The 21219-nt window shown below is 37.5% G+C and overlaps 1 protein-coding gene across 1 annotated transcript in view; it reads right to left on the reverse strand.

Annotated features, from left to right (window-relative positions):
* MTA3 (metastasis associated 1 family member 3) overlaps nucleotides 1-21219 on the reverse strand; it is a 133213-nt gene that overhangs the window by 13161 nt on the left and 98833 nt on the right. Inside the window, exons 17-18 of the mRNA XM_056488054.1 lie at nucleotides 14829-14860; nucleotides 7693-7847 (exon numbers count right to left, since the gene is read on the reverse strand). Coding sequence (XP_056344029.1) covers nucleotides 7693-7847; nucleotides 14829-14860 — 187 coding nt within the window. The remainder of the gene's footprint in view (nucleotides 1-7692; nucleotides 7848-14828; nucleotides 14861-21219) is intronic.

A 21219-nucleotide genomic window follows, 5' to 3' on the forward strand; every position in this document is an offset into this window, starting at 1 on the left:
ACATTCAATAAAGAGGATTGGGTTCAGCTACATCAAATCCTCTGTGCAAACACAAAAGACAGCTTCTGAAAAGAAAAAAAAAACCTTTTGAAATGGCCAACCATACTGCAGGGAACTCAAAATTTGTCAAGAGCCATAAGAAAAACAGGTTAAAAAAATTGCATGGCATCCCAATGTAGCATCAGACATACAGGGTGTATTGGGGGCTATGTGATGTATTCTAGCTGATGGACTGAGCTCAGGAATGGATTTAAGGGCTTTGCTGAATTGGGTCTGGGAGGTCCAGCAAAGTTAACACAGGTTTTGGAAAAGTCAAGTGCTTATACAGGAGCTTTTCCACCAACATCTATACTTAAGACAATCATTGATGCATTTATCATCCCTGTATTTCATATAAGTTTTTGAGGTTTTCTTTCCCTCCCAAGTTTGCCAAGACAGTAAAATCTTACAAAAAGGCTCATTTTAGAAATTGTATTTTCCTTCCCAAATATAAAATTTTCTGGCTATTTCTGCACCTACTGTCTGAATGTGAGAGAACATTTGTCAATGGCAGGGGAGAAGATTGCCAGTGGCTGAGGGACCCTTCTAAATGTGCCTTTGTTTTTAGCTGAGTCATGTGAATTAACCACATTCAAATTCTGACCCAAGATGCAACTGCAAAGCAAACTTTGGTATCTAAGCCCTCCTGGAGAGGCAGCATATTTGAATTTCTGCTCACAACAGGGCAGGATCATTTCACAAGAGCCAAAGGTGTGACTTTTCAGGCAGCAGTAACTGGGTCATTTGCAGCCATCTGTTCCCAGCCTCAGCCTCCCTGTGGCCATCACCAAAGCTGTATGCTAATTAATTTTCACCTGCTAATCAGTGGAGACAGCTCTGAAACTAACAAATCATCCAGTTTCTGTCAGCAGCTTCTGGACTCCTGTGGGTGGCATTTCCATGAGACTGTATTAGCAGGAAAGGTAAAGAGTTTCCTCTGAAACAAGATCCCCTCTAAGGCTCCTGACCTGCTCCATGTGGAGTAGCACTCTGGAAGAACCAGAAGGCTTCATCTGATTCTTCAGGCAAAGAACAGCAGTTACCTGCTCTTCACCTCCAAACCTTCAAGCAAGCACTTGGGCACCTTCTTAATTTTGTGTTTGAGGAGTCAGGTATATAAATGCTTGGAGACAGAGACTTAAAGACCTGTTTGACATATCATGGGAGGTCTGTGAGGAAGCAAGGAACTGAATCTTGGTTTTCTGATAAAGCAAACCCCCTAACAGTGTGTGTTTTTCAAACCTCCTAGCTCTATCCAATGGCACAACTTACACCCAGCTCTGAGAGGGTTTTGTGAACATGTTTTCCTTGTATATAGCTCTGATGCCTTAAGTTTAAAAAAAATTCACATTCTTCAAATGAGTTATTTTAGTTCCATGGAATAAACCTGCTTAAAAAAAAAAAAAAAAAACACTTGCTTTATCACAATAGTGTTACTTTGATTTAGTAGGTACTATAAAGGGTCCAATGGGAAAAATTCATGTAGTTAAATACTGAAAGAAAATGTCTTCAGACCCATGAAAGCTGCTCAATGACAAATGAATGGTAAGAGATTATGATCTAGTTTCTGTAGTGCTGCTTGTGATTCTGTATCACAGTACCTCAGCTGGGGCTCAGAAAAGTATGGTTTATAAGATGTGAACACTGCACAGCATTCATGAATAGACCACGCAAAATAAGGTCAAAATAACATCTCACAGGAACTATTATGCTCTCTCATGAGCATATAACAGCTTTGAATGGAAGTTAACCAAGTAGGATGGCTCCTAGACTGCAGCAAGGACAATTGCTCCCTGAATTCCTCACACACAGTATCGTCACAGTGACTGGAGAGAGCTGTCAGTTCACCTGGGCTCAGATGTGGCCAATCAATAAGATATTTGCAATCCTATCAGCAGGGATTAAAGAGAATTCTAAGGGATATATTCTGTAATCCCTGTTCTTCAAGATGTATGACAACTATATAATAAAACAGAAGTAAGGGAGCTGGAAAATTAAATCCTCAGAGGCTGACAGGGTTTTTTGTCAGAGGGCTGGTGCATCACATTCTCAGGCTTGCAGCTGATGCTCCACGAGTGCAGCCAGGCATCTTCTTGCAGCTGGTCACAGGAATGGGGTCTAAAGGCCATGGTGCCAGGCAGGTAAGAAATGAAAATACACTATGCCCAGGATTCAAGTGTGAAAATTCAAACCCAGGATCTCAATTCAACAGAGGTCAAAAAAACAATTTTTTTGTTTTGACGCACAAATTTTTTGCAGAGCTGGGGCCAACTGGAAAAGGAGTGAACACACCCATGGACATTTGTGAATAGGAACTGTGAAGAGGAAGAAGGAGCAGCAGTGGAACTCTGCTGAGATGTGGCCCTGCAGTGTGTATCAGAGCCCAAGCTCACTCCTCCAGGTTTCCCTTTTCTCCCAGCAGCGTGCTGCAGCTCCAGCGCTGTGCGTGACCTCGCCTAAGGCTGGGTTAAAGCACACGGGGGAGAGAGGGGGCAGGGCAGGGCACCCCAGCTCTGAACCCGGGCTTTGGCCCTGGCAGGCCCTCAGAGTGTGTTCTGAGGCACAGCAGAGAGGGCAGAGCACGCACAGGAGCGCCAAGGGCCATGAGCACTAGCAGGCTCTCCCCCACTTCTGCAAGAGAAGCAGACCACTGACAGCACAGCAAGGCTCAGCATTCTGCAGAAGCTGCTTGTCAGCCTCACATTCTCTCCTTTCTCGACATGCAACTTTGGATTTTAAGCTTTTTTTTTGTGTGTGCTATGAGACATGCATAAATAAAAATGAGTGGTACCAGGTAATTATCACAGCAATTGTGATATCCTTACATAGCACCTCAACAAATCAAGGGAAGATTTTTCCTCTTGGAGACAGGACATGAAGTGAGGGATAAGAAAATTGCCTGTATAATGCTGCCACAGGGATGCCTCTCCAATCATTTTATCAGCAAAAAAAGGAAGCCATGTCTGCTGGTAGCAGCTAAAGATCACATTCTAATTTTAGCAGTTGCAGTTAACTCATTCCCAATGGAGTTGCACTTACCGTGAGAAGGTTTCTAACTGCTTCAGCACTGAAAGGAAACAAGCATTGAGTCATTCAACTGCAGATCTATATGCAAATATGCTTTTTGGCCCATGAAGGGAAAGCACATAGAATCCGCTGCTAAAACGCACTCAGCCAAACATTTCCACACATTTCTTACAATGCAAATGCTGGGAAAAAAAAAAATAATTCATTTACCAGCCAGTGTTTTAGCTGTCCCTACACAAGTCTGATCATTGGCATGCACATGCACTCTGTGGGACAGAGCGTGTGTATAGGAAATAGAGGCACACTGCATACCTAGAATTGGTAAGAAAAGTTTTAATCAACAGTTATATTCTCCTTGACATCCAATGGTTCAGCAGTATTATTAATTTTACTCAAAAATTATGTTTATATAACTCAAGATATTAAGCCAATATATTACATTTTACTAAGGTTCCAAAGACCATAATATAAACTATTCAATTTTTTTCAATTGTTAACTCCCAGAATAGCAATTCTGTATAAAGCATTTACTTCCTTGCAATATGGTAGTTTTCTCTGTTGACCTATTTGGCCTACAATAGAATCCACATCACCCAAAAAACTTCCTTGTAGCAAAGGTGTTTAGTACAAAGAAATTAATAAAATGCTTTTATGGTTAGGGGACTACTGGCTTATCCTAAAGCATGCATGTGGTGCTAGGAGAATCCTAGCAACTAATATCTAAGGATATTTTAAAAAAAATAAGGACACTCTTTTGGTGAGCAGTGATAAACATGAGCCTCTTTAAAGAGTGATTTTTCCAATGAATTGTGTAAACAGATTTGCACTTTAAAATAAAATTTATTTTTAAGTTATTTCACAGTAGAGAATGAGAATTGCTTTTTCATTCAAAAAGGATACAAAAAAAGAAAAATGCAAAAATATTAAATCCAGTAAAGGTCAACATAAAATTATGATGTAATGTCAAAAGGTAAGTGTCCTTGAACTGCCCTGTGGTTTTCTGCCTAGATTTGTCCCTGCTGTGAGCCTGTGACTGAACAGAGACAGGGAAATCCCATGGGAGCTGCTCTCACACTGGGAGGGTTTGGAATGGAGAGTGCAGCTTGTCACTAGAGATGAAACAGCAGAATTGGGGCCTCTCTATTCATAGGCAAAACTCACTGAGCATGCTGACAGTATTCAGATTGTATGCACATTTACACAGAGCAAAATTCATGGGGGTGATCCTCTCAAGGCACTAATGTGCAGACAGATGGGAAACTCTGTCTCTTCCCAAAGTGGGGCTCAGCACTGTGCTAAAGTGCAGCCCAGCTCTGCAGAGGCAATGGGGAAAGAGGGAAACACAAATGGGAGCTCTGCTGCCACTTTTCCCCAGATGTGCAGGTACTGATAAACAAAGAGGGAGGAAACAGCTTTCAAATACCTACAACCTAAAAACAAAGCTGAAATGTATTGCAACTGATATAAAATACATTCCTGTTCTACTCAGAAGGGAAGATTAGAACTTAAAAATATGGCCAACTTCAGATGTAAACTCCTTGTGTTTCCTTGTGTTTCCATGATGCACAAGCTCACATTAATTTTTAAGAATACCTGCAGGCATTGTTGAACTTTGGACAGAGTGTAGAGAGAGGGGCACTGCCCTAAAATACTAGGGTAACTCCAAGGGTTACCCTGAAAAGCTTAGATGATATATTATTCACATAGTTATTTTCGCATCTTAATATTTCACATCCATTGCTACAAACGTCTCAAATACGTGAGCAATTAGATACAGAAGAGTCAACTTTACAGAAATAATACTGCTGCTTAAATTCAGAGAGGAAAGGGTGATTATTAAAAATTCATATTACTAAAATTTCTTCTAAAATGGAGGATTAAATACATATATTCATCTTATCTATTGATGAATAATAACATTGAGAATGCTCATGTGCACCTGAGGTTTGATTAACATTAAATAGACTGGTACCTCATTTAGTCTAGGAACAATATTACTACTCTTTTTTTTTAGCTGTGAATATCAACAATCTATTATAGCATAGGCTTTTTAAGCTAAATTTCTGTGAAAATTTACTCTCTAGACTCCCTACTTGGTGTTTTATAGAAATGTGCATCTTAAACACTAATTCACTAGATAAAAAAAAGTATTTTAGGACAGAGAAATTAAAATCGTTGTGGACTGTTGCAAACAAAATATGATACTGAAAAATATTTTTCCTTTTGCTATAATTAGCATGCCTCTCTCTCATATGTATTTTTAATGAACAAATTCACAATATAAAACAGATTGGATCCTGATGGAGCACAAAAAAAGTTCCCTAAAGAACCAGTTGTGACCCTAGGTGAGTGATTATTTCTGAGTGCTAAGAACATGTTCAGAACCTAATGGCTGTTCCCTGGCAGTTCATTCTTATTAGTTGCTTTTTCTTTTTTTTTTTTTTCATTCTGTGTCAGGACTGGGTAAATTGTGTGCTGCTTTTTCAAACCTCTCCTCCTTAGACATCTCCTCCCATTGCAATTATTGCATTCAACTTTGTTCTGGCAGTGCTGGGCTGTGTGATCACAGGGCAGGCTGCTGTCAGGGACTGTCTGCCTCCATCTGCCCCTAAGAACACAGCATTTAATTGTTGTCCTGGACATTAGGGCATCCCTAGCAGCAGAGCCAGGCTGTGCTTTCCACTTGGAGCTCCAAAGGCTGGAGACTTAGCCCAGAGGAGAATGACCTACCCCTGCTCTAATCAATCTTGGAGTAAAGGTGAAAATAATCAAAGGAAAAAATTAGAAAGGAGACAGCACATGTGAGGGAAAGAGTCAATAGGGACAGTATGAGGACAGGGAAAAAAAAAAAAAAAAAAAAAAAACCAAAAAAAAAAAAAAAAAAAAAAAAAAAAGCACCAAAAAACCCAAAAAACAAAACCAAAACAAAAAAAAAAAAAAACTCCCAAAAACCAAAAAAAAAAAAAAAAATTGAAAACTCCTGTAAAAGACAGGAACAGATCTCATGTGAAACAGAGTTTCAAAGGATAAAAAGCATTCCCTGCTGTGCTGCTCCAGCATCTGCCAGAGTTATGCAACAGCACATGTTCAGGCACCTCCTTGTCTGAGGAGTATCAGTCAGGTCCAACTTCCCTGTGTTCCCCATACCAGGAGGTTTCAAGTGCTACTTTAAACTGTTCATTATTTGGAGAAGAGCAGCAGACACAGACCCTGAGGACAAAGACCCTTGTTTGTGCCCCACCCTGGCTGCAGAGCCAGAAACAGCTCTGCCTTCTCCCTGGGTATGGGGTCTGCATCCCTGGGAGTGGGGAGGAGCATTTCCTTGGATAAGAACAAGCAGAGCTATCACAGATGAGTGATTTGCAAAGCCAGAACTCGTCCCACTACACTTAACCACCTAAAATTTAAACATCTAGTGCAGATAAATTGTCTGGGCAGCTTCTGAGATCAGTGGAGAGATCATGGCCTGTGTAAGACTCTTCTCTTCCTTTGACAGGCACTTCTCTATAACACTGGGAAAAAATTAAATTGAAAATTCTAAAACTTCAAAAGGTAATCAGTCCCACTTTCAGGATCCAATTGCTAGGGATTAGTCTGATATTACTAAGGCCTTTGTATCAACTCTCAAAATGCCAGCAATCTAGGCTGGAATCAGAAGTCTAAGAGCTCATCGTTCAACAGCCTCTTACCACTCTTCTGAATTGCTGAATCCTCATAAAAAACCAAAAAGTGCCATAATCAACTATGTTGAAATAAACATCAAATTGTCATATGCTAGTATGCTAGCTTTTCTAGCGGAATCTGCCATTAAAGGGATTAAACATGCATGTTTTCCTTGGTTATCTCTGTATTTGCATGTGTTTTTCTCTTCCTTCCTTTATTATTTACATTTTTCTTCGACTACCAGCTTCTCTAGGCTTGTGAAATAATAACAGAAGTGAGGAACAGTCTGATTAATTACTTGCTGTAATTAAGCAAGATAGTAAAGGTTTTTAAATAGCAGGCCCAGCAAGCAGAGCTTACAAAAACAGACTGTAACTTCTTGTCTTAGTTGAATTAATTCAAGGAAGGGCTGGACAGCAGAAGAACAGAACAGAGGGACTTCCAGAAAACTAGTGTCTTTTCCATGATATCAAGCTCTTTTGGAAAAAGCAAAAGCTCTTTAAATTTTACCAATTAATCTGTAAATGAAAGGCTGAAGGAAATTATCATCTCAGTTGCTCTTAAAGGAAATCAACTTATAGTCTGGGAAAGATGCTATCAGCTGTTTATTTCTCCCCTGTACACTATTTTTCAAGTTCTGAAAATTTTCAAGGATAACCTACACTGTAGATACATTTATATTTTGCTGAATGATCAGAGGTGCTTGAAACCTCATTGTATAAAATTAAAATAAAGAAAATTTAAAAGTTCTAATCTTTGCCACAGAGAAGTAGCACTAAATCTTATTAATGAAATGCTGATAATATTAGTGGATAGAAGGTGCAAAGTTTGGCATGTGCCAAACAAGGTTTTTTGCTGTAATGCAACCTCAGATAATGATGTCAAAACTGTTATTGAAATAGTGGATCAGTAACTTGTATGCAGTGAAGCCTCATTCCCTGCTAAGATTTTATCTCTTCTTACCTGGTCTCTTCTGTGGCTATGAAGAAACCATCATCTGAAGCATCAAGCCAATTTTGCCTCTGCCTCTTGATTACTGGAATGGTGCTTGTCTTAATGGCACTTGCACTGGCTTGCAAGGCCTTGCCATTAGTCATATGGATGTGGGGAGCAGCATGCTGAAATCATAGTAAAAGGGAAAGGAGTTTGTCTGAGAACAAGCATAATTCCATTAACGCATTCTGCTGTAAAGGGCAGCCTACACACATCCCAAAACCTGCTCATCTGCCTCAGTCAGCACCTGGGGGCAAGAGGATAACCAACCTGTGACCACTGACATGTTTTATGCATAGGTTTTAAAGCTCTTTAAAAACTAAACCATTGCTAATATCATTTTATACAAAAAGATATTGAGGCATGAGTCAATGCTATGAGCCAAGCAATTCAGCAAGAGAAACTCATTGATTCTAGGAGAGAATTAACATTTGAGGAAAAAACCTTACATCCCAAGCAGTGAGATACAAGACATATTTTTTCATCCAAGTATGGCATTAAACTAATTTTTAAAAAATCATACTTCTCAATTTGCAGGTCCTTACTTTGCCTGGCTTTGTTTTTCAATAGAAGTCACTGAATAATACAAGTGGTTTGGTCCTGCTACTAACCTGAACAGAAGCAGGAAAATAGAGGTTTATATCACCATGCTGGTGCCATGGTTCTTAGGTTTACTCACTGGTCTTTATCTAGTCAGAGCTACCTGCAACACATCTGCATTCATTTCATAGCTGATAACATCAGACTGAAAACAGCACATTGATTTTCCACTAAACCTTTACCCAGAGTAATTGTGCAAGGAGAGCAAGTACTCAGATCTAACAGGAGAAGCTGCCTTCTGACACACGAGGAAAGAGTGAAAATGCTTTCTAGATTATCTGTAGGTAACGTTTTGGAAGAATACACCATGACAAAAAAACTAATCTTGGAAATCTGAATCTTGTTTCCCACATAATCGATCAGCAGCAGGACCAACAACAATGGGACAAAACCAATAGAAGACATTACACAAAGATGAAAATTTGCTTACTTTATCTGACATGGATTCAACACCATGTTTTCTTAGGAAGAAGTACTCTTTCCTTGGTGAAATAATACCAGTATTCCACATCACTGATAGTGTTTTTGTAACATTCCTAAAATGCACCCAGTGCAGCACATTCATACCCACTAATTAGGGAACCAACACCACGGTCACTAAGGAAGGGGCTGATAGCACCCACAAAGACCAGCAGAACAGAGCACACAACTGACCTCTTAAATCATGTAATAAAAACATAAAAACCAGAGAAGATAAACAAAGGCATCATTTTTTCTGAATAATTCTTACACTCACTTTCAAAGCATTATATTCACATTATAACAAAAAACTTTCACCACACCCTGATCCAGTGGCTCTCTCCAGTAGGACAATTTTTATGCATTTGACAGAAAATTCCAGCATTCATTATGCTACTGTGAATAACTGAGCAATCTCCTCTGTGATTCCTTAGATTTCATGAAACAAAACCAGACAAGAAGAGGAGAAACAAGACATCGTATTTGAGTGAGTCACATATAAATCTTTCTTAGAGCTAAACTGTTTTCCTTTGCCTTAAAAACAAAGATTTATGGTGAATTTAATTGTTATTGCACATAGGGTCATTAATCTATCTTTGTAGCCCTTTAAAATATTTACTTTTTTTCCCCATTTTTTTCATTCAGTGTTTAGACTGCAGTTTGACTTTCACTTTTTTTTCATATTAGCTTTGGTGAGGAAAAAGACCTAAAAGGCATGGTACTAGAATTCAGCTGCTGTTATTTAGAATGAATTCAGGATAAAATACATAGGTGCTACGAAATTAGAAATTCATGAAGGTTTTTAACTGCTGATCTCTTCTTGTACATGGTGTGTGGTGCTGAAAAAAGAGAGTAAGAAGTCATACATGGAAAACATTGCCACACATCAAATTTCCCATTCAATGTTTGTATCTGGCAATTGCCACTGCTATACACTACAGAGGAACATTCAAGGGCTCTAATGGTATATTTTTGTTGTCCAATAATGGGTTTAAGTTATCTCATGTAATGATTCATATCTTTTCCTAGGCTCCTTTCTAATCCGCCATTGGATGTTTACTTTAATAAATATAAGAAGTGAAGGCAAAAAAAACGTTCAGAAAAATGTATAAGGTACAAAAAGCATTTTTCCTGTGGCATAAACTCTGAAAAACAGTGAAGCCTGATGGAAAAAGTGCTTGTCTTTTCATGACAATTTTTTCCCTTGGCAGAGCCAGATATTGCAACTAATTCTGAACTTCTGTTTTTTCTACTTTTATTAGCCCCTAACCGTCATTCCAGGCAAGAGATAACATTACAGAAAATGACACAAGGCTTACAATATAATCTCATTTCTGCTGCATCAAATTGGTTAGAATTTTCTCTTTTATTTCCCTTCTACCCCAGCCATTTCAAGCTATTTGAAGAAATTAATTAAATTTCACATAAGGACAAGAGAAAATAAGATCATTGTTCTCCAGTCTGTGCTAGGGACCACATTAATTTCAAGTTAATAAAAACAATTGAAGCTCTTGACCAGGCAATCAGTTCATTAGTTCCTCTCAAAAAATATATTCACCAATGTGTATGAAAATGAGCATTCAATGCCACTGTCACAGTACTATCAACACCAAGAGCAAAATGAACTTCCATACAAAGTGCTCATTAAATGCTTTTCTTTTATGACGATGATGAATTCAAATTCCCTACCTAGCACACAGTTGTGCCAGAAAGGTTATGAAAGCCTCAGGAATACTCCCCTGTGCTACCACAGAAGTCCTTCTCATTTAAAACTCTGCTTGCAAGAAGTTTCAGCCATTTCCTCACACCATCACCGTGTGCAATCAGCTGCTGCTGCTTTGATTTTGACTGTGTACATCACTAATGAGCTGTGCTCTGAGTTTGCATCAGAACCACTGGTGTTAAGGGTCTGCATGCCAGGGGCACATCAGAGCAGCACAAAGCACCAGGAGCTGGCATTTTGGACAACTCTTTCTCTGTGATGAGTGACTCCTTTCTCCCAAGTATTTAATCTCAGTCTGAGTACATTCATTGAGATCTCTTGTTCCTCTGTGACAAAATTGCTCCATGCTCAAAAGGCACCAGGAGAAAAGCCTTTCAGTGCACTTGAAAGACAAACTGCTCAAGACAAAGGGAGTTCTGATTCAGGCAAGCTTACATCCCATAAAGAACACAAATATTTAAGTCCTCAGGGGGTTTTCTCTGGGAAGTCTCACCTGTCAAACAGGTGGTGTCCAAGCTGCAGACTGAAGGCACCCCAGAGACCAAAAGCAATCTTTTCAAGGTCTTCAACAAGGAGGACTTTACATAAAGACTGGTTGTTGGGCAGCTTCACCTGCTCCCTGCTGATCCATTTCTCTGCTGCTTGCAAGTGCTGCCCATCAAAACTCACCTGACAGGGGCACGAATTTCCCATCTGCATTAATTTCACAGTGGGCAACAGAGCCACCTGCAACTTCCAAGCAGCACAGGTGATCCCTTCACAAGGAAGGTACATGTCTTTGTCCCTGTCAAATCCTCTGGAAGCAGCAGCACTGAGTTAAAACTGTAAATCAGGTCTTTCAACACAAGGTGCACCAGGCATAAGGCTCTGCAGTGACAGGGAAACCAAGGAAATGACTGTGTAGGATCACTGTACACGTGATATCTGCTCTAGTGGCAGCTGTGAGTCCAGAGAAATCTGGATACCATCCCAAAACCACCTTACATTAAAGTGGCAACTTAATATAGCATGAAAGATCTTCTTGCTTTGAAATAAAATACATAGCACCCACAGTAATTCAAAGTGTAAAAACTAACAAACTAAACTTTTGTACTATGGCTGAAGGAATGTTTAATTGGACTACCACAAATTGCTAAGTGGATTTCAATTTATGATTTCTTATGTTTTCCCCCATTGTTTCAAAAAGGAAATCATTCTCATTGCCTTAAATTCACATTTTCAAATTTTTTTGGTTGCATCTTTAAACAACAACAACAAAAATCTATTGAAAGCAAGCAGAGCAAAAGAAGCTCCCTACAAGATAAAAAAAAAATCACTGGAAAAAATCAGCTGTGCTCAGATGACTGGCAATAACCTATATTAATTGGTTCCATATATTTGGCACTGACCTAATGATACAATACATCCTTTAAAACAAGTTTAGAATTACCTTAAGTTTAAATCAGCTATTGATGCTTTTTTGCCACACCCTAAGTATTCGTATTTCCAAAGAGATTAGCATTATACCTTGAAGAAGCATCAAGGTTTGGGGCTGGTTTATTTATTCATAGAAATGTAAGATGAGTGCAAAAATTAATACCCAAAATCTCTACACAGCATGAAGTTGCAATGTTGATAATAGCATGCAGGCATACAACTACTTTGGGTATAGAATTTCATTTAAAAACCCAAAGGCTATTAAAAATGAAAGATTTTCAAACAGATCATATACAAGAAAATAACCAAGTACTCAACACAAGTAGAATTTTGGAACCTCTGGATTTGCTACAAAACCTGTCACAAACACCTGCAATGGTTGTAATGCTGAAAATCTAAGTCAAGGACTCTTCTGTGCAAGGGAAACAAACCTATCCAAAAATCCCAAAAGAAACAACCCTCCTAAAAGATGACAGCTGACCTGACAAGGCATCTGGGCTAAAATACTGCAATGTTTATAGTCCCTCTTTGTCCTATATGGTACACACAAGCTACATAACCTCTGAATAAATCATATCTTAGCAGGTATCATTTTGAAGTAAATAGTTATTTATGGGAATCAATAAATTAGTAATGAAAGATTAAGCTAGGCAACTATGCACAGAATAAAAGGAAATTTATTTTATAGTTAAAACAGAGCATGCTCTCCCTCTCTCCCCCTCACACAGATGCTTAAAATATTTTCGGGGGTTTTTATTTTCATGAACAAGAATATGAAACAAAAAATAGGTAGCTATGATTGCATTTAAATACAGAAGAAAATTCTTGTAATGTCCTCAGAAAAACTGCACTTTGTTTTTTTAGCAGAGCACACTCTATACTTTGTTGGCTTTGAATTCAGCATAAATCTGAATCTTCAGAGACAAGATCAGATTTAATGCCTTGCATTATTTCAACACCTCTAAATGCAACTTTAAAGGAGTTCAAATACTTCACCTTGGTAAGACAAAAATTCTTTTACATCAAAGCAGCCAAGGCAGTAATACAAATTTGCTGTGGTGCCTCTCACATTCTGATGACTAAAGGTCATGATTTAACTTTTTATGTGACAATAGAACCGTAATCAGCCAGGAAAAGGGGACTTCATTTCTGAGTAACTATTTATTGCAGTGGCTCTCAGCAGTATTGCTTTACTACCTCTGCATTGAATGGATAATCTCATACTGTTCTAATGCAAGGAATACCATATTTTCTGGTTTTGCTGACAATTTCTACTTACTCACTGGGAAGTAAGAACTTTTCTTTTACACATTCAGTTATGCTGTAGTTGCAGAGAAGAGCAGACATTCCTATAATGATTTCTCACTAAGCAGAATAGATACTTTTATTCCTACCTTTATTTATTTAAGTGCAATGAACAATTACTGCACACTGACTGCAGAACATTCTCTTGTGGTCTGAGTTGTCAGCAGAGAGATCTGGAGAGGTTCACAACACAGGAACCTCAAGAACTCAAGCTATTTAAAAACCTTTTCCTTTTCTCTTTAAAACTTAGGGCATGTTTTGGAGTAAGAAAAAATATATATAGGAAAAACCCCCACTCTTTTGTCTAAGTTTTAAGAACTGTTCTCATACATTAATAGAAAAGAGAGAGTGAGTATCTTCAGAGTACAATTAATAGGATAAAAAAGAGTAAAGGTAAAGCAGAGTAAAGGGTTCACCAGCTTCAACAAAATTGCCCTGCTCTTTTCCTAACACCAATGCAGCATGGAAAAAACATTAAAAAGTTTTTCAACCCATTCCAAAATTTTAAAATGGAGGAATACACTTGAATAACTAAGCATCTTCTTTTGAAATGGGTGTATTAAAACAAATTTATGACCAAGAAGGATTACATTACTTCCAGTAGGAAACAGAAACATCACTTTTGCAGACATCTCTACTATTTTGAAATATAGTGATCTCTAGTCCTTACCTATTTATAATTCATTTGCACTGGATTATTAATGGCCATTGATGATAAAGGCAATGAACTATATTAATCTTTTATCCCTTGTAGAGTCAAGAAATCCATGGGGGAATTTACATACATAAATTAGAGGTAAATAAACTTGAAGGGACACCCTAAAAACTGTAGGTATGAAAACAGAGAAGCTCATGTCATGACTTGCTGGGATTTTTTCTAAAATTTCAACACGCGCCTCAAAAATTGGTGTTTTCCAAAAGCAAAGCCCTCTCTCCAAACACCCACAGGACAGGCATCAATCAATGCCTGTCAGAGAAAATTTCCTCTATGTGAATTGTTCTTCAGCCCTCACCCAACTTGATTATGAGTTTGAAAGAGACCAACATTTCTCACCCTGCAAAAATGTAAGAGAGACACTGAGTACACGTCTTGTTTTTTTACATAAAGCTTTCTAATCTCATTTTTGAAGGTGTATCAGTCCACTTAAACATTTCCCTATTTCTAGAAACCCAAATTATCAAACTCAAGGTAATGTTAGAAACTGGCCTCTGAGGAATGTGATGCAAGAAATTACTCAGCTATTGTTCTGAAATTTAAATGTGCTCTGCCCCATGTGATATAGATAGAATGCAAAAAGTTTATTGGCATTAATTTGACATAATCAAAAATCACTTAAACACAGAACACAGAATTGTAGGTGAATTTTTGAGCCATTCAAACTGACAGCACTGTAAGTTCCTAAGATCTTTAATCTCTCATTTTTTCCCCAAGATTTCTCATGAAATAAAGACAAACTCATTTTCCATCTACAATGTCTACAATATTTGACTTCATAAAAAAAAAAAAAGCCAACAGCTTAGGATAGTACTATATCTACTTCATTTTTAAAGGAAAAATCATGGCTATAAGCAGATCAATACCTCTAATCTCCTCTATACTTACCATGATTGTTCTTGTTGTATGGCTGGATGATTCTGGAAAATAAAAGAACCACAGCATATTAGAATGTTTTCTTCATCCACAAAAGCCCCATGTTCTGATGCTCACCCTGAAGGCTAAAATGCTCCTGCACAGCTACAACAATGAGCACACCAAAAATGCAGAGACTGGAAAGATTTCTCATGAAACAAGCATGAGACTCATCATTGGTCCTGAATATATATGGCATGCTTTAATATACTCATTCTCTTTGCTTAATTATCCTCTTCTGCAAGCAAATATAAAAATGGAACTAATTCATAATTCATGTTTAAAGAAGTGAGGGTTTTTTTCATTTTGCTTTTAACATATGGGATCATGAAGGATTAGCTCTGCAGACAAAAATACAGATAGTATCAACATAATTCCATTACTTTTCCCATTTCAAAAAAGATTTTATAAAACTAGACCAAACTTTTGCTGAGAATTTTTGAGGTGGATGCTCAGTTTGAAACTGACAAAGCTTATAGAGAAATGCAACATGAAGAAAAGCTAACTATTCTCTTCTATATGATAAATCAGGAGACAGTCAACTGAGCTCATGGCTGTACTTCTAAAAATTGCAGAGCAATCACTCCTAGGCCAATAATTGTCATAGATTTCATCCTGCTGTTTAACTCAGGTTATGTTTGCTTTTTTCTTTCCCCAAGAACAGAAATCACACTCTCTTTGGATTTAAAATGTTACAGTTCACATATTAGAGACCTTCTTCTTTTTCAAAGCAGTGCAACTTCAGTAAAAAAACATAAACACTTAAAGAACCTGCAAGAAAACTCACTGCTGGTCTATAAGATGCAGTCTCAAAGACTTGCTCAAAAACTGTGACAGGACACCTTGTTGGATACAGAGAATTCTTAAGGAAGGGACATTTATCAAAACTACATGTTTTTATAAAATGTACACAATTCTGAATGAACTGAATCAGCAGATTCTCAGTTCTGCAAGAACTGAGATAAATGCTAAATAATTACTTTTTTTATTCTTGTCTTGGTTCCAAATTACAACTTACAGGGTTTCCAGCTAGTATCACTTACACAAAGAATTCTTGAGGGATTTTATTATTTTTACAAATAGTACTAAAGGGATTAAAAAGACATGAGAACAGCTGCATATCTCTTTCCAAAAAAAGAAAGGTAATTACTCTCTTAAACTGCAATTTCCCTTTCCTTTTGAGGAGTCACCTTAACCAGTCTTCAGGTATAGTTCAATCACTGATAGAATAAAGGTAAGCCATTTTAAACATCTCAAACTATTTATAAACACCAACATTCAACAGAAATTCCAGTATCTAGTTTACATTTACATTTGTACAAGTCTTCATCCTTAATCAATTTTAAATAAGAAATATTTATATCTCTAAGGTCACATTGACAGTGAATACCTACCTAAAGCCAGCAATATCTTAGTTGTGAGCTCCTCTACCAGCCCTCTTTGCCTCTCTTCTTTCACACAAAAGTTATCATATATAAAAATACATTTAGGTCACCAGTCCTCCAGGAAATTTTTAAACTAGTAGTATAAGAACTAAATATTGTGACAGTTTACTGCTTCTTGATACTTGAACATGTTTGGCACTCTTATAGAGTAAGAGAAGATCACAGTAGAGTGAAGAACTCTGTAATCTTGTCATTAAAACTTTTTTTTTTTTGACATCCCAGTAAAGTAACATTTCAAGACATGAATATTCCTGAAAAAACACAGAGACTGCATTAATGGAATAACAAATGATTAAGACAAAGATTCATTCCATTTATAAGCATAAATGCACAGGGGAAAAAAAAATAACAACCAACCACCTTATCTCCAAGAGCACAATATTTCCTGAAGAATCCTGAACTTAGGCAGAATTATCCACAAAGTTAAACACAAAGAATGGGGCTCCTTGTCTCTTGAAACACAGAAGAGATATATTACAGAGCACTTTCAGTGACTCCCAAAATGATAAAGCCAACAAACAAAAATCCATATTTTCTGTACTGAGATACTGAAAAACTTCCCTCTTACTCAGAGGTGCTGTGCTTTTGGCATAGCTCTATGTGCCAGATCTAAAAAAGCTCTGCTTAGCCATGATTGTCCCAAAATACACAGACATGCTCTCACTCACTTGTCTGTGAAACAGAGATGTCCCTAAAACGAGCTGAGGAACAACTGAATTTTCCTGGAAATTGTTAAACAGTGTATTTTTGAAAAGAACCTGACAGATGCTGTTAGTGCAGTGCCAGCAGCTGTTAACTCCAGGATAATACCATATTGATAACCTAATAATAAAACCCAGCCAAGAAATGAAAAAACATGTTATATTTGTAAATATCCCTGTCAATATCATGCAATAGAATCATTCTCTTTTTCTGCATGCGTTTTTCTTGCTGCAGATACTGAAATATGATCTAAGCTGCCAAACATCAGAGATCTGAGTATATCCATAAACACATAGGAAAATAACTGTTTAATAAGCATATATAGTCAAAAGGTTCTAGGATCTAGCAAAGAATACTAATTAAGGTGCCATTGTTGTACAATTTAAACTCCTCATATATTCTGATACACAAATATTCAGACTTTAGAACTGAGGAGACACCAATTTCTTCCAGAAAATAATTACACTCTCACTTGGCAGATTCTGAAGAACACTTATACATGGACACACCAGCCAATTTTGCGGAAAACTTTTAACTAAGGCTAAAACTTTTAACTAAGGAAGAAAGCCCTTGCTTAAAAAGGCAGACTCAAAGCATTAGAAACCTTTACAAAAGGTCTGCACACCAATGCAAACCCCAGAGCAGCTTAAGGGTGTCAGAGCTTGTTTAAAAACCACAAATATCTTGGTATTGGATGGAACAGAAAACAAAACTTTGGATTTTCATTTTATCTGCCATGTTCTACAATGCCTTAGGGAATTGATATAATTGGGCTCAAAATCTAATGAAACTCGCACCAGTGGAGTCTTGGTTATAAGTGAGTTCCTACAGCAAAGGATTTTGTTCAAGACAGTGATCTGTACTTGCACCACTTCAGTAGGAAGGGAACTCCAGGATGGAGACTGATTCTCCCCTTAAGGCAAATGAAGTGCCAGGAAAGTGGATTGCTCCATTTTAAGCAGAAGTGGCCAGACATCATCACCACTAACAAGGGTTTATAGTGCTGTGATGTGGGGGAGTTTCAGTAAATGCAGCTTCAGTGCTGACAAGATGTTTGTAAGTTTATTATTGTAGGAGAAATTGATGCACCAACAGCAGAAACTGCCTAAGATGCTCCTGTGCCCTTTCTACAACATATTTATTTGAACTCAAATAGAAATGAGTAAGCTGCAGAAGAAATTTCCTCACATTAGGATGTGCTTTACCGACCATATTGACCAATCAAGCATTGCTCCCTGTTCCCAGGCAGTAGGACACCATAAAATTCCCCACTGTAAAACCATTTAAGGCTAAATCAGAAAAAGGGCACTGCTTAGGGATGGTGTCAGCTACATAATTATTTCAAGTTTGCATATTATTCCCCAGCAACATGTTATTTTTTTATTACACATCAAAACCCCTTTCCAGCTCTTCATGTGTTATTTGTATATGCAATGTTCTTTATTTCTTCTGATAGAAAACTGAGTTAAGTGGCATTTCTCTTTTTTATGCAATGGGATCACTGACAATACTAATGGGTGAAACATGTACTCCTTCTAAAACTTCCAGAATAAATACATGTGAAGACAATGTGATTTTGATAGGTGGAAAATAAAGGCAGACTGGCAATAGCAGAGCTGTTTAATCCTAGCAACAGCTCAGCCCATGATGATGCATAAGACTTTGGAGGTTAATTTCACCCAGGATGGCCCACCTTATGAAAAAATCTGAGGAAGGAAGACTGCTTCGTTTTTCCTCCTCAGTTTGGGTTATGAATGTTTAGAGTAACCAAACATAACTGGTTTTTTCCTCCCAGTTTGCAGCAATTGAAAAAGTGACATTTTTAATTCAAAAGTATTATTAAAAATTTATGAATACATACGTATGTCTGCTACTAAAAATGATTTTTGAGGAAGACTGTTATTCTCCCAAGACAGAAATTTTAAACACTGGAGAAAGAATATATAGACAAAAAATATCACAGACCAGACACAGGATCTTTCCAGTTCCCCTGCCTAAGCACTTTGTGAAGGTGCCTTCCCTATTGCATTATGCACTAGAATTGTTAAGAACTATTGCTCTGCAATCACAGCTTACAAAAAATAATCAACCTACTTGACAGTAATCAGACACAGAAGCACTTTGAGTATGAACTCCAGATCTTGAATCCAGAACACATAATTCAGGAGGTAATATGCTGCTAATCCTGTTATCAAACAGACAGGAATCTCTTTCTGCAACTGTAATACTTTAAAATAATACCAGAGGAAAGCAGTGATTCTAGGAATTAAGCTCTGGCTATCTGTATTGTGGTTGGAATGTTAACTTAATTACAGTGCTGCTTGCTGTTTGAAGAGCTGGTTCATTCTGCCAATTAGAAAAGCCAGGGTTTCATGTCTGCACATTACCTGTATATTTAAACAAGAAACACTGATTCAAAGAGCAGAAATGGGGTACATTAGAAGGGCCCTTTCCTCCACCTGGGATCCCACATGCCTTGCCCTTTCTGATCCCTGCTGCACTGGTGAGTTCAGGGATGCAACACAACAATTTTTCACAAGCATTCATTTCCTTGGCACAACAAAAGCAAAGTGATCTATGGAACACTCAAGGTAGTGCTTTAAAGCATGAATGTGACTCTGTATTTGTGCTTTTCTTGGGAATCAATTATAGGCAAAGAAGCCTTACAAAACCAAATACACATTTTTGAAAAAAAGGAATAAATGCAGAAGGAATCAATAATAGTCCCTTGTCCAATTTCTAATGCACTTTCACCCTGGGAAATAATTCATATTTCTCAAGATACAATAAACCTGAGTATTTCAGCTGCATGGAAATTGTATTTTGACTGTGGCAGTAAGTAATTGCTGTCTGTATTTTAAAAAATACACAACAGGCTTAGGAATGGTTCCTCCTCAGAGGAAATCCAAGGGAGCCTGGGTTTGCAGAAATGCTTTTGCTCCTCCCAAGCACTCCTGTGGCCAAATTGTACTGCTTACCTTTTCTCACTGAAAAATGCCCAGCAGTTTAAGCAGTAATCAAACAGAGAATGGAAGACTGTCCTTTTATTTGTAATCAAAGGAACTCAAATACTTGGAAGATAACTGTAATGTAAATTCAATGTACACATTTAGCATTGTGAGATAATACATAATTTTCTCAATTTTAAAAAATTCTAGAGGGGAAAGATCCTCTATTTTTTGGACCAAAATATTTTCCTCCTACTTGGTTGTTTTTCATGGTAAGTCACAATATCATTTGCATCACTGGGTTTGGAGAAATGAAGACCAAAGAGGGAAGTGAGGAGCCATCAACTCACTGTTTTATAACACAAAAATTTAAACAGGGAAAAAAATTACTTGATACTTGCAAACATGAGATGCAGAAGCTTAGTTCTACAAATGATTGACAATGTCAGCAGTAACACCCTGCAGTAAATAAGGCCTGTGTCACTTTCCAGGCACATTATTTGGGCTCTGGAAGTTGTCAGTAGTTCATCATCTTCAGTATCATCATTTGTACCTCTGCAAAAAACAAGTGAATTTGCTGACCACAGAAATGTAAGCTTTAGAGCATTTTAGTTTCCTAATAAATATTTAAAATTATTGCTTCCAACTGCACAGTGAAAATAGGCAGAAATTGTCTACTCTTGTGCAAGTTGCAAAATTTAAATGTAAAAAGGTTGTTAGGTCAATCTCTTGAGGGTCAGAGATGATTTTAATGACTTTGTATAGAAAGGCAGGACTAAGCTCTTAAGTATTTCCTATAATGCTATAAGCATAAAAGCAATATATTTCGGGAAGTAACTAAGAGCCACAAACACCTTTTCATATTTCTTTGCTTCCCCACTAAATGACAGTAACACAGCATAATTTTTTTCCTGTGAGATCTATTCTCCATGTTCACATTTCCATCAATACCAGTGCACACATTTGACTGAGAAATCCACAGCTGAATATTTTACAGCATTTTCCAGCTATACCAAAGACCACAGCTAGAACATGTCCTAATCAAACTTCAGAGGGAAAACTGTGGAGCAATATATAGCTTTTGTCTCTCACTTTTGGGAACAGCAAGTATACACAATCCAGCATTAATCATACCTTGTGCTTTAGCATGGAAGAAATGGCAAAATTTCACATAGCAACTCATTTCTTCTCTTTCAGTTGGAAATATCTGGTATGTTAAATGAGGTTTATAAGAATTTTGGTAGGCTTATAGTTTATTAATGTGTAAGA

The sequence above is a fragment of the Oenanthe melanoleuca genome, chromosome 3 (assembly GCF_029582105.1).
Source record: "Oenanthe melanoleuca isolate GR-GAL-2019-014 chromosome 3, OMel1.0, whole genome shotgun sequence".
In the NCBI taxonomy this organism is placed as follows: Eukaryota; Metazoa; Chordata; class Aves; order Passeriformes; family Muscicapidae; genus Oenanthe; species Oenanthe melanoleuca.